This window comes from Ictalurus furcatus, chromosome 4 (genome assembly GCF_023375685.1).
Source record: "Ictalurus furcatus strain D&B chromosome 4, Billie_1.0, whole genome shotgun sequence".
Lineage (NCBI taxonomy): Eukaryota > Metazoa > Chordata > Actinopteri > Siluriformes > Ictaluridae > Ictalurus > Ictalurus furcatus.
This window is the reverse complement of record NC_071258.1, coordinates 18006075-18020092: the sequence shown is the minus strand read 5'-3', so window position 1 is coordinate 18020092 and position 14018 is coordinate 18006075. Positions and strand designations below refer to the sequence as shown.

The following is a 14018-nucleotide window of genomic DNA, read 5'->3' as shown; positions in this document are numbered from 1 at the left end:
ATGCTTCGAAGGCCTTGCACAGGGCAAGGCCAAGAGTCAGCGTGCACTCCAGAAGGTGCTGCAGACCAGCACACCTCCAGCTGTGTCCTCTGCTACCATGCCACATGTGATGCTCATTAAGATGGCCTCCACAGATGATCCAGAGGTCTTCCTGGAGCTCTTTGAGTGTGCCTCATCTATGTGGGGATGGACACAGGAGGAAAGGGTTCTGCGACTCCTCCCATTGTTACTGAGGGAAGCCCAGCTCGCCACCCAGCAGCTGCTGCTACAGACACAGCTGGAGTATTCCAACATCAAGAGGGCAGTTCTGCAGTGTGTCAGCTGGACACCTGAGGAGCACTGCAGATGCTTCTGGTCACTGCAGCTCCCCAAGGTCAGCTGCCCCTTCATCAATGCGCAGCAGCTGAAGCACTCCTGTTAGATGTCTTAGATGGCAGAGGAGCAGGACGCAGAATGTATCATAGATATGGTGATATTGGAGCAGTTCTCGACTCCTGACAGGAATGGCGATGTGGGTCCAGTGCCACTGGCCCACATACCACGTGTCAGTGAGTATACAAGGGAGTACACATCAGACCTTGGTGGACTAGGAGTGTAATCAGTCCATGTTCCATCAAAGCCTGATTCAGTGTAGTGCGTTGGGGAATACACGACTGGTGAAGGTGAGGTGCCTGTCATTATCTACTGTCAGTATCTACTGATGCCTATCAGTATTAAATTCTGGGGTCAGAATCATAAAGTGGAGTCGGTGGTTAGTCCTTGCCCCACCCATCACCCATTCTTGGGACAAATTGGCCTGGGTTTCAAGCATTAGTGCAGAAAATGTTGGTGGATGGGTCCTGCAGTAGCGAGGCATAGTGTGGAATGTGCACAGCTGGAGAGGCAGTGCCAGGGCTGTTGACTTCAGCTCTGGGGAGGGCTCTGCCCCTCTTCCCCGCAGACCACGACAAGACCCTGAGGCATGCCTTCGACCAAGTTAGAGTAACTGACTGTAAGAAAACTCAGCCTAATGTTGTGCTCTCCCACCTGTATTTTTGAATTATTAAAGATAGGTTATATCAAGTGATGCAGGACACTCAAACTAAAGAAGAGATGACCCAGTTGTTGGTTCTAAAAACTGTAGGGAAATTTTGTTCCATGTGGCTCATCTTAATTTCATGGCTGGGTATTTGGGCCAGGATAAAACACTGAACTGTTTCATGGCTCGTTTCTATTGGCCGAGCATTCACAGAGATGTTTGCCGGTGGTTTGCGGCATGTTGAAAATGGCAGTTGGTGAATCCGCCGGCCCCAAAAGTGCCATTGCACCCCCTTCCATTAATCGAGGTCTTCTTCGAGAAAAATTGGCATGGACTTCATTGGGCCATTAGAAACATGAGTATATCACTTTGTGTTAGTTCTGATGTATTGTCCAACACGATATCCAGAAACAGTGCCTCAGTGCAACATCTCAGCACACAGTGTTGCGGAGGCACTCTTCCATGTTATCTCTGGGTGGGATCCCAAAAGAGATCCTGACTGACCAGGGCACTACATTTATATCATGGACACTTCGTGAACGTTATGATCTACTGTGGATTAAATTGATTTGAACCAGCATTTACCATCCACAGGCGGATGGGCTGGTAAACGGTTTAATCACACTCAAGGTCCTGCAAGCCTCCACTGGGTTTTACCCATTCAAATTGTTGTATGGGCGCAAGCCTCGTGGCGTCATAGATGTCCATGTTCTTGACCTGAGAGCAAAACTCCACACATTGGGGCAATTAACACAGGAAATTTTGCTACATGCACAAGAACACCAATCCCGGCTGTATAACAGGGTACTCGGCTATGGGAATATGCAACATGCGATAAAGAACTCAGTTTACTACACATGCTGAGCGCTAAATTACTTGCAAAATGGCACGGACCCTTTGAGGTCATATGGTGAGTTGAAGAAGTCAACTATGAGGTCAGGCAAATGGATAGAGATGATGCACTTCAAATATACCTCCTCAATTTCCTTAAACTGTGGAGAGAGGAGGTTCCCGTGCCTCTGGCGAAGGTGGTTCCTGATAGGTAGGAGCTGGGACTGGAGGTAAGTCTAAAAACTGCAGCTCAATTCATCCCAGTCCCCTGTGGAGACCACCTCTCACTGTACCAGAGAGCACAGGTTGCAGGAGGAATTTTCTGATGTATTTTTGCCTCTACCCAGTCGCATGGACCTCACAGAACATAACGTTGAGACTCCTCCAGGTGCGATTGTACACAGCTGCCCATACCGGTTGCCTGAACACAGCGGGATGAATTCAAGGCTAAGCTCGAGAAGCCCCACAGTGACTGGAGCAGCCCGATGGTCTTGGTGCCCAAAACCAATGGGTCGGCCAATTTTTGTGTGGACAAGTCAATGTGGTGTCTAAATTTGACATAAATCCAATGCCTCACATTGATGAACTGCTCAATCGGTTAGGTGCAGCTCACTTTTATTCAACAATGGATTTAACCAAGGGGTATTGGCAGATTCTATTGACTCCAATATCTCACAAAAAATGACCTTTTCCACTCTGTTTGGAGGCTGGATGGCTCCGGTGGGGGTATGTGGTGGCAGGAGTGTGGTCGAGCATCGGCTGTGGACAAGAGGAGGCAGGCCGAACCGGCAGGTAATGCATGATTATTCTGACCTGTGTCATATTACCGCCAGTTTACTTATTTGTGTCTGTTTGCAACCCATGAGTAAAAGAAAGACAGAGTGTGAGACAGGGAGTGAGTTTTTTTTGTTTCTGTTGACCTTTGAAAATGCTCTAAAAAGCACGGTTTGAATAAACCTGAGCCTGGAGCTCAGTTAAGATTCTGCCTGTCTCTCGAGTCTTCCTCTACACTCTCAGAGACCAGGGTTCTACACACACATACACACACACACACACAGACAGACAGACAGAGTTATGGAAGTGTGCTCCATTTTCTACCTGTTTCTTTTTTTTTTTATAAGGCTCTCAAATTTTAAAAGTTTTCTTTAAAGTTACCCACTTTAACAATAAAAAAGTTTTCTATCAAATAGTTCCATTTCTCTTTTCACTAATACCTATTTTTTACTTAGATTTTCTAATTCTAGTATATTTCACTTGAACCCTTTTTATGGAAATTTAATCATAAATCTTAATAAAAGGTTTAAAAACGTTTGAGTGTAGGTGAACCAAAATTCCACCCATAACAAGTGAATAATTCCTTAGTTCACATAAACTGTCACAATTTCCCCTTGAGCTAAGTGCTGTAGCATGCAGCATGCTTGGAAAAACGATGCGCAAGCTCAAAGGGCGAGCGCACACTTTTGGGTTTTCAGAGACCTTGACTTTGTTTACTTTCTACACGTGCATCTGTGATTTCTGTCCTGTCTCTGCTCCTGTATTTTCAGTGGTTGTTTCCCGTATGTGTTTCACCATTGTTTTCAGCTGTCTTGTGTTTCACCCCTAATTACATTTGTTATATAAAACCCTTGTGTATCTATGTACATCACGAAGTATTGAGTGTTATCATTGTACCCTGCATCGTTTGTACCTTGTTCCTCGTTTTGTTTCATAGTCTTTGATTTTGTTTTTTGTTTTTTGTTAGGTGCTTTTGCCTTACCTAGTTTATACCTGTTTGCCAATCGCCTGACCCATTGCCTGTTTTTTTACCACGCTATTGTCTCATGATTTGGATTTGTTTTCCACCTCTCTTTAATAAAAGCTTTTATCTGCATTTGTATCTGTCCTAACCTCCATTACGTCCTTTACATGACATAAACAAAATGCTAAAACAAATCAATTGACCAAAAATGATTCAAACCATTTTAGTTTAATGATATGAAATTAGGTTATAATCTCAGAAAATGCATTATGAAGATGTCTTTGAACAGCCCACCTGCCTAAGTGTCCACGTCCAGTTCTGTCCTAAACACTCAACAACCACTTTGTTAGGAACACTATACTAATACCGAGTAGGGCCTCCCTTTGCTCTCAAAACAGCTGCTATCCTTCATGGCATATATTCCACAAGATGTTGGAAACTCTTTTGAGATTCTGGTCCATGGTGGCATAATTGCATTAGGCAATTCCTGCAGATTTTTCAGACTTTCATACTACAAATCTCACGTTCTATGACATGGTGTTCTACATCAGATCCGGTGACTGCGAAGACCACTGAAGAACATTGAACTCACTGTCATGTTCATGAAAGCAGTTTGAGACAACTTTTACTTTGGGACATATTGCATTATCATGCTGGATATAGCCAGTAAAGATGGGTAAATGTTGGCCATGTAGGGATGCACAATACTCAAATAGTCTGTGGCATGCAAGCTATGATTGGCTGGTATTAAAGGGTCCAAAGTGTGGCAAGAAAACATTCCCCACACCCTTACACCACCTCCACCAGCTGAACTGTTGACACAAGGCAGATTTGGTTAATGGATTCATGCTGTTGGTGCCAAATTCTGACCATACCATCTGTGTGCCTCAGCAGAAATCGAGATTCATCAGAGCAGGCCATGTTTATCCAGTTTTCAACTGTCTAGTTTTAGTGAGCCTGTGCCCACTGCAGCCTCAGCTTTCTGTTCTTTGCTGACAGAAGTGGAACCTGACATGGTCTTCTGCTGTTGTAGCCCATCTCCCTCAAGTTTCCATGTGTTGTGCATTCTGAGTTGCTTTTCTGTTCACCACAATTGTACAGAGTGGTTATCTGAGTTACTGTAGCTTTTCTGTCAGCTCAACCCAGTCTGGCCAGTCTCCATTGACCTCTCTCGTCAACAAAGCATTTCTGTCTACAGAACTGCCTCTCACTGTAATTTTTTTTATTGCACTATTCTGATTAAACTCTAGAAACTGTTGTGCATGAAAATCCCAGGAGATCAGCATTTATAGAAATGGTCAAACTAGATTGTCTGGCACCATGCAATCATGCAGTCAAAATTACTGAGATCACTTTTTTTTTCTCCATTCATATGTTTGATGTGAACATTCCCCAAAGCTGCTGGCCTATATTTCTTTATGTACGTGCATGATTTTATGCATTGCACTGCTGCCCCATGATTGGGTGATTAGATAATTGCATGAATGAATAGGTGTACAGCTGTTCCTAATAAAATGTTTAGTAAGTGTATTTTGCCTCTTGTACCTTGTAAGATACACATATGCCCTCTGAGTCATGTTGACACTAAACCCCATTACCTGTATTTTACTATGAGGTTTCTTTGCACCATTGTTTTTTTTTATTATTATTATTATTATTGTTTGTACTACTTGACTTACTGTACTTGCTAAAATTATTTATAATTTTGATATTGATTTTTATTTTTTTTAACTGGAGAACAAGCGTGGTTCTGGTTACTAACAAATTTACAGACACTGACCACACAAGAGTTTGATTGTACGGACACGCCAAAGACAAAATTGATTATTAGGAAACCGTCAGTGGAATTTTTTGTATGCTTGTTTTACAATCGGATTTGACCAACTTTGATGAATAAAGACCATTATTTTTAAGCTACCAGGCTTCAGATGAACTCAGAAAGTATATGTTTTTGGACATACAAATTCTAATTTAGAGCATAATGTAATTGAGAAAAAAAAAATTAAAGTAAAGATTTGAAAGAGAATGCCCTGAGGGCTTCTTCATTTTTGCGAATAAAATTTTATTTGCCTCATTCTGACAGATTTGGGGACCTCCATTTTTTATGATTGGTAGCAGTGTTGTTCTCACCATCTTTGTCAGTCTTTTTGTCTACCTTGGGACTAGAGTTGACATTCTTGGCTGTTTGAGGGCTGCTTGAGCCTTTCTTCAGAAGCTGTGGGCTGGATGAATCAGTGAGACCCACCCTACGAGCCAGCATTGGACTCCTGGATGTCTTTACCTTTGACTGCTGAAAAGAATCCATAGTCGTCAGGGCTCTCAGGCCCAGCAACCCACAGTAGTAGTTGCACTGATGTTGGATGACAAATTGTTCCAGTATCTTTGGGGAGCCTTCATCTGTGAGACTCTGATAGCTGTAGTATACAAATAATTAAATGAAAATAAAAATAAAACATCCATAACATAATGTAAAATATGATAATATAGTACAATATATATAACAAACCCTTTGGACTTGGTGGCAATCTTAACATTTGTGATCTTTGTATCTACACCTGTAAACAGACCAAATAATGTTTTAGTTTAGCAGTTCTAAAACTGTGATCAAACAATCTAGCTATAGACCTGTGAGGACCCCAGGCCTGTGCTCCAGGAGATGTACAACCCAATAAAATTTGGAGTTCCACCTTTAGCCTAACATATAACATGCAGTCAATAAGATTTTCATATGAATAGTAGGGCAAGGTGTCTTTAGGGTTGGAACTACAGTGTCCTCCACTAATATTGGCACCCCTGGTAAATATGAGCAAAGAAGGCTGTGAAAAATTGTCCTTATTGTTTAACCTTTTGATATTTTGTTAAAAAAAAATTCACAAAAATACTCTGTTCTCATGGATATCAAACAATTGCAGACACAACAAAGGTTCAAAACAGGTTTCACCTACATCACCAAGTTGTTTGGAAGGGTTTCAAGAAAAAAGCCTCTACTCTCATCCAAAAACCAACTCAAGCATCTTCAGTTTGCCAGACACTACTGGAACTTCAAATGGGATTTTTATGGTCAGATGAAACCAAAATAGAGCTTTTTGGCAATAAACACCAGAGGTGGTTTTGGCGCACACAGAGAGGTAGCCATATGGAAAAGTATCTCATGCCTGCAGTTGAAAGTGGTGGTGGATCTTTAATGTTTTGAGTCTGTTTTTCTACCAGAGGACCTGGATATTTTGTTAGGATACATGGCATCATGGACACTATCAAATATCAACAGATATTAAATTAAAACCTGACTGCCTCTGCCAGAAAGCTTAAAAAGGGGCCATAGTTGGCTCTTCCAGCAGGACAATAATCCAAACATACATCAAAATCAACACAAAAATGGTTTACTGACCATAAAATCAAGGTCCTGCCATGGATGTCCCAGTCCCCTTACTTGAAACCCATAGAAAACCTGTGGGGTGAACTGAAGAGGAGAGTCCACCAGCATGGACCTCAAAATTTAAAGGATCTGGAGAGATTCTGTATGGAGGAATGGTCTCAGATCCCTTGCTATGTATTCTCCAACATCATCAGGCATTATTGGAGAAGACTCAGAGCAGTTATCTTGGCAAAGGGAGGTAAGACAACAATTTTTAGACACAAGTATTGACTAAAAGGGTGCCAATAATTGTTGCACACCTATATTTAATAAATATATATTTTTATGAACCTGTCTTTTATTTGCAATTGTTTGATATCCATGAGAGCAGAGTATTTAAAAAAATAATAAATCACAGCCTTCTTTGCTCATATTTTCCAAGGGTACCAATATTAGTGGAGGACACTATATATTTTGCAGGAAGGTTGATCTCCATATGTATGATAGGATGAATTGTAGGAGATACTTAACCTTCTAGCTGGGTGACGAGCAGATTGCCATTTGTCCAATGGTAGATCCAGTGCTGAAATGTACAACATTTATGCCCCACTTCAGATGTGGTTTGAGTGATCAGTCTCCCAGAGTTGTCCATTGTGCAATATTTCAAGAACTCCCCTTTTAAATCTGCCTCCATTGTCGCATACGGGATGGTGTTGGCAGGCCGGTAGATCAAATATAATGGAATCACCCTGTTTTTTCAGGACAAAAAGACATAAAATCAGTACTGTTTTGAACTCTTGTAACTATATAGCATACACTTACTAGCCACTGTGATCAGAACATCAGTACCCCAGTACATTCATGCAATTATCCAATTGATCACTTATGTAGTGTATAAAATCATGCTGATAGAGGTCAAGAGCTTTAGGTAAATTTCACATCAAACAACACAATGGGGAAAATGTAATCTGCTTGACTCACTGACTTGGGGGGGGGGTGCTTGGCGGGGGGGCTGTTTTGAGTGTTTCAGAAACTGTTGATTTGCTGGGATTTTCATGCACAACAATTATAAAGTTTATAAATGGTACGAAAAGCCAAAAACAACCAGTGACATCTATCCATCTATCTATCTATTGTCAGCTGTCCAGTTTCTGTGAGACTGTGCCCATTGTAACCAATCCTCTCCCTTTTTGACGTGTTAAAAAACGTCAGCCTCAGTACTCAAATCAGCCTGATTACCACAAACATCCATGCCATAGTTTTTCTCCATTCTGATGTTTGATGTGAGCAGATGCACTTAACTTCTACTATGCATGGTTTGACACATGGAACACTGTGCCAGCAAGAAAATCCACCCCTTCCTTGAACTATAACATACTCTGTTTGTACCCAGTGCTCAAGAGAAAGATGCTCTCCAGAGTCAACCCATACAAAGCTGCGGGAGCCAACAACATACCTGGGCAAGTTCTCAGAAACTATACAGATGTATGTTATTCTCTTGGCCCTAACCCAACTCAACAAGAAGAATATTTACATCAGAATACTGCTCATAGACTTCAGCATTCAACATTCAGTTCAGCATTCAACACTATCATCCCCCAGCCACTGCCTGGGGGACCTGCTAGGTTTCAGCACCTCCCTCTCTAACTGGATCCTGGACTTCCTCACTGGGAGAGCACAGTCAGTTCAGGTTGACAACAGGACCTCCAACATTCTCACTCTGAGCACTGGCACTCCTAGTGCTGTGTGCTCAGACCACAACACCACAGTGGTAGGCCTCATCACTGACAGTGACAAGACATCAAACAGAGAGGAGGTAGAACAGCTCATGGTCAGGTGTAAAAACAACAATCATTGAATGCTGACAAAACAAAATAGATTATTTTTGACTTAAGGAAGTCCTGTGATGATCACTCATGCATGCATAAACAGCTCCACAGTAGATAGGGTGATGAGCACCAAGTTAGTTGGTGTTTACATTGCAGAGGACCTCATCCTGACGACCAACATAAGATTAGGACATTTTCTACATACACTGTATGCATAAGGCCTCCCACCCCTTCCATAAACGATTTGCCCCTCAACCCTTAGACAGAAGGTGTGATTATTGACTCCAGTCTTTCATTTGAAGCTCAGGTAGATAATATTACTAGGAATGCCTTCTTTCATCTCAGAAATATTGTTAAGATAAGAAATATAATGTCACTACACAATGCAGAAAAATTAGTTCATGCTTTCGTTACCTCTAGGTTGGATTATAGTAATACCCTAGTGTCTGGCTGTTCCAGTAGGTGCATAAACATGCTCCAGTTAGTTCAGAATGCAGCAGCAAGAGTCCTTACTAGAATCAGAAGATATGACCAAATCACCGCTATTTTCTCCACACTGCATTGGCTCCCAGTAAAATTTCACATTGACTATAAAATACTACTATTGACCAATAAAGCACTGAATGGTCTCGCACCACAGTACCAAAGGGAACTTTTGGTCTTTTATGATCATATTTGTTGGTACCTCGAATAGTGAAGGCTACATCAGGGGGAAGAGCTTTCTTTTACAAAGCCCCACAGCTATGGACCAGCCTTCCAATTAGTGTCCGGGACTCAGACACAGTCTAAGTGTTTAAGTCCAAGCTGAAAACATATTTGTTTACTCAAGCTTACCATGAATAGACTTTCTTTTATGCAAAGTACACAGTCTTATCCATTATGGGATAGTAAGCATACCTAACAATCTCTCCCTCTCTTTACCTCCCTCTCCCTCTCTCCTTCTGTTGAGCCACACGTGATATTATGGAGATCCTGACATTTTCTGCTCTCTGGACCTGCCTGATCCATCCTGATGCCCTACCTCTGGATGGAGCTCTTATCAACTGGAGGCTACATTCTGTCACTGAGGACAACCCCAAGCAGTGCAGCCTAGAGATTGCTGAGGATGGTGCTGCTTCAAGTACCATGGAAACTGGAGTTTTGGACCTCAATATCAAATGTACATTTTCGCTGTGGTTGCTGGGACTATGGTTACTGCAATTGCCACATACAATTTTGCCCTAAACTCTCCTCTAGTGAACAGTGAACTAGTTCAACAAAACAGACTTCATATAAAAACCATAATGAACTTCCCTTTACTTTCACACTATCCGTTGTTACCCAGATGATGACAGGTTCCCTTCTGAGTCTGGTTCCTCTCAAGGTTTCTTCCTCATATCATGTTAGGGAGTTTTTCCTTGCCACCGTCGCAACCAGCTTGTTCATTAGGGATAAATTTACACTCTTAAAATCTGTATCCTGTGTTTATATGTTTCTGTAAAGCTGCTTTGAGACAATGTCCATTGTTAAAAGCACTATACAAGTAAAATTTAATTGAATTAAAGGGGGCCAATAATTGTTGCACACCTATATTTAACAAAGATATTTCTTGGATAAACCTGTGTTTTGTTTGCAATTGTTTGATATGCAAGAGAGCAGAGTATTTTTGTGATTTTTTTTTTTGGAGGGCACCATATATATAAGTATTTATAGATAATTATAAGTATTTATGCATTATGTGTTTGTGATCTCTCCCTTTATTTAATATGAAATGCTTCCATGCCTTAGTGGGTCTCACACTTTTTTTTACGCCTCCGTCTGATGGTGATTGAAGTCATATTGGCCATAAACGGTAATGCTTACATAAACAGTAAACTGTAGAAATAAATTTTTGTTGACTCTGGGTACTCTGCTAAAGCTAGAGGTGAAGCATTATGTGCATTTGATGTCATGTGCCATCGACTGGAAAACGGCTTATACTTCCGGTTAGTAAAAAAACATTTGAGATGATACTACCCTTCTAAAATTCATGCACTAGACAGTAGAGTGCATAGTGTAAGTGCATAGTGTATAGTACATCATTTGGGACGCAACTTTCTTCTGAAAAGAAGTAACACAATGAGTAAATATGCTCTGTGCCATTGTCAGACTAACTAATGATAATGAGATATGTTGAGAATGATTTTCATAATCGATCATTTATCGATTAGTTTTTGCAGCTCTAATAAACATACCTAATAATCTCTCCCCCTGTCTCCCTATCTCTGTCAAGCTACATGTTACTCCTGAGATACCAATAATCCTGACCCCTTCTGCTCTCCGGACCTGCGCGATCCATCCTGATGCCCTACTTCTGGTTGGAGTTCTCATCAATTGCAAGTCACCTGCTGCTGCTGAGGAGGTCCCCACATGGTGCAGCCTAAAGATCATTGAGATTGCTGAGCACTTAAAAACCATAAAGATGGCTTTGGACCTCAATCTTATTAACAGTTATGTTATGACGACTTAGGACTATAATTGCTGTGATAGCTTTAGGACTGCAATTGCCACAAACAGTTTAGAACTCAACTCTCCATGAGTGAACAGTGGGTAAGTTCAACAAAACATATTTCATGTAAAAACTGTAATGAATTTCTTGCTTACACAATTGCACTATTTGTCCAAGGAGTATTAGCACTATAGTATTAGCATTATTATAGAAGGGATTTATTTATAATTGCACTGCATCTGGTTTCACCCAAATGAGGATGGGTTCCATTTTGAGTCTGGTTCCTCTCAAGGTTTCTTCCTCATATCATCTCAGGGAGTTTTTCCTTGCCACCATCACCTCTGGCTTGCTCATTAAGGATAAATTCATACATTTAAAATCTATATGCTGAATTTATATTTTTCTGTAAAGCTGTTTTGGGACAATGTCCATTGTTAAAAGCACTATACAAATAGAACTGAATTGAATTGTATTAAAACAGACTACTTGAAAGTGGTCAGTGGGCAGAGCTCCTGGTTTCCACAGGAAACCTTGGCCTAGGAAGCATAGCTGAATTCATGCCGAGATCATGCCTTAGCAGAGTGATCTTTGGGAGGCAGACTTTAACCTACAACCTACAAAATTTTTGGTGGAGGGTCAGCTTGTCTGCCAAAACCATTTGGCCATTCACTGTCTACTATGAGGAGTGGAAGGCTGGAAACAAAGATGAAGTGCAGTCAAATGCCAACAGGGCGGCCTCTACGGCAAAGTTCCAGCCAGTGGCCAATGTAGCGGCCTCCCACAACCTGCTCAAGCCTGAGGCCGGCAGCACGGCCTCCTACATCCTGCTCTTGCCAGCGGCTAACGGTGCAGCCTCCAACGACCTGTTCATGGCTCAGGCCAAGGATGTTTCCTCCCATGTCCTGCTCAAGCCTGAGGCAGCGGCGCAAGACCTACTCACGCCTGAGGCTGATGAGGCGGCCTCCCAAGTCCAGCTCTTGTTGAGGCTGATAGCACAGCCTCCCATGTACCAGGTACAGCTCAAGCCTGAATCTCTTCAGGTCAGAATGTGTGTGTGTGTGTGTGTGTGTGTGTGTGTGTGTGTATACATGTCCATGTGTGTATGCTTCATGTTTTTCTCTGAAAATTGGTGTATTATGTAATATGTTACTTAATATATTGACATGTAAAAAAAATTCTGTAAGATTTCATTTTTGTCAGAAAAGTAATGTTTGGAAATCTAAAATGTTTTGTATTGATTCAATAATGAAGAAAGAGAAAGAGAGAGAAAGAGACTTACTCTAATGCGAAACCAAATTTATCGATTACTCTTGCCTCAGCAGCAAAGATTTTGCAGTATTCCCGGACTGTGTTATGGATTTTACATTCCTAAGAAAACAGAAATGGACAAAAAGCCTTTTACACCTTTCTTTACTAGTCCAAATTTTAGAACATTTAACAGTAAAAAAAAAAAAAGAAGAAGAAGAAGAAAAACAAAAAAGAAACTTTAGGTGGTTACAACTGCATTAATTCATGAATAATGAATGATTACTTTTAATGAATAAGGAGAGTACTTCACGTAATTGTCATGTAAGTGCCCTTCACTCTTTGTGAAATCACACACCTGTTTGGTGGTCTCTAAATTTATCTCAGCCAAGCAGTTTTCTTCTTTGGTCCCATACACAATTTGGTTTCTCACTTTGACAATGCAGGTGCTTCCTGACTCAAAGACTGGATCCAGACCATAGATGACCTTGGCTCTGCTGTTTTTGTGTGCACATCCTTCCCCAATTTGCAGCTCCTCCATCATGATGCGACCAAAGAACTTATTACCCCAGTATCCAGGGTCCACCAGGCCTTTGGTGAACAGCAAGGGTGTCATCTCAATCTCTTCTCCTACTAAGGAGAATACAGAACTGTAGATGAGCAATACTCCTAAAACATTAAATTGTCACTGCATGTCTTATTAAAGATGCCCCTACCTTTTGAATCATCCCGTAAGAAGAACTCAGCCAGTACTGCCAAAGAGTATGGACAGAGTGAAGATTTGTACTTGGTTTTCCAATTTTATTGTCATTTCAATGATAAATTAAATATCAAATGCAAACTTACTGTCTGAGCTGAGTAAGTAGTCAGTTGTGTCACTGCCATATTCATTCTTGATTGTGCAGCCATACACTCCACAGTCTCTGCTGGATGCCTGAACAATGGCCAGTGCCACTTGACTCTCATCTCCTGCACTGAGAAAGATATATTCTCATGTTATTAAAAAAGGATTGCTTTTATGGCCCATTGTGTGCTAATAGCTTTATCTCTTTTGGGATTCATAAGCATACAAGCTGTCAATCTGCATTGCAATTGCATTGCATTTAAACTGTAGAATCTAAAATTAATATTATTCTGTAAACAATCTCCTCTTATCTGCAATCTGCAAAGTCTAATTGAGTCACAGGGAACATACTAGTATGTGCGATCAGATGGGGTAGGGAAACAAAGTTACCTTCTTTTTATTTCTGCAATCTCTACATCATCTTTGAACCACTTGATTATGGAGTCACTGAGCACATTAAAGAATTGACACCACAGCTTCAAGTGGCCCAAGGCATCTGAGAATGGTTCTCCTCTGATCTTGCGGATTACCTGAGGAGCTGAAAGGAGAGGAAAAACTGGGTGAAGAACTGGGTCAACACTTTCTAGAGTTTCAACTTCCATCTATAAATCTTCAGATTCTAACTTCATTCCACTCTAAGCATGACACAACTTGCAAGATCAGTCAGATGATAATCTAGTCAGCATTAAGA

The 14018-nt window shown here is 41.2% G+C and overlaps 1 protein-coding gene across 1 annotated transcript in view; it reads right to left on the bottom strand.

Annotated features, from left to right (window-relative positions):
* Nucleotides 1-5658: 5658 nt before the first annotated feature.
* Nucleotides 5659-14018, bottom strand: part of alpk3a (alpha-kinase 3a) — a 99802-nt gene continuing 91442 nt past the window's right edge. The window contains exons 7-14 of the mRNA XM_053623889.1: nucleotides 13718-13865; nucleotides 13330-13457; nucleotides 13200-13235; nucleotides 12842-13113; nucleotides 12518-12606; nucleotides 7474-7691; nucleotides 6094-6142; nucleotides 5659-6001 (exon numbers count right to left, since the gene is read on the bottom strand). Coding sequence (XP_053479864.1) covers nucleotides 5659-6001; nucleotides 6094-6142; nucleotides 7474-7691; nucleotides 12518-12606; nucleotides 12842-13113; nucleotides 13200-13235; nucleotides 13330-13457; nucleotides 13718-13865 — 1283 coding nt within the window. The remainder of the gene's footprint in view (nucleotides 6002-6093; nucleotides 6143-7473; nucleotides 7692-12517; nucleotides 12607-12841; nucleotides 13114-13199; nucleotides 13236-13329; nucleotides 13458-13717; nucleotides 13866-14018) is intronic.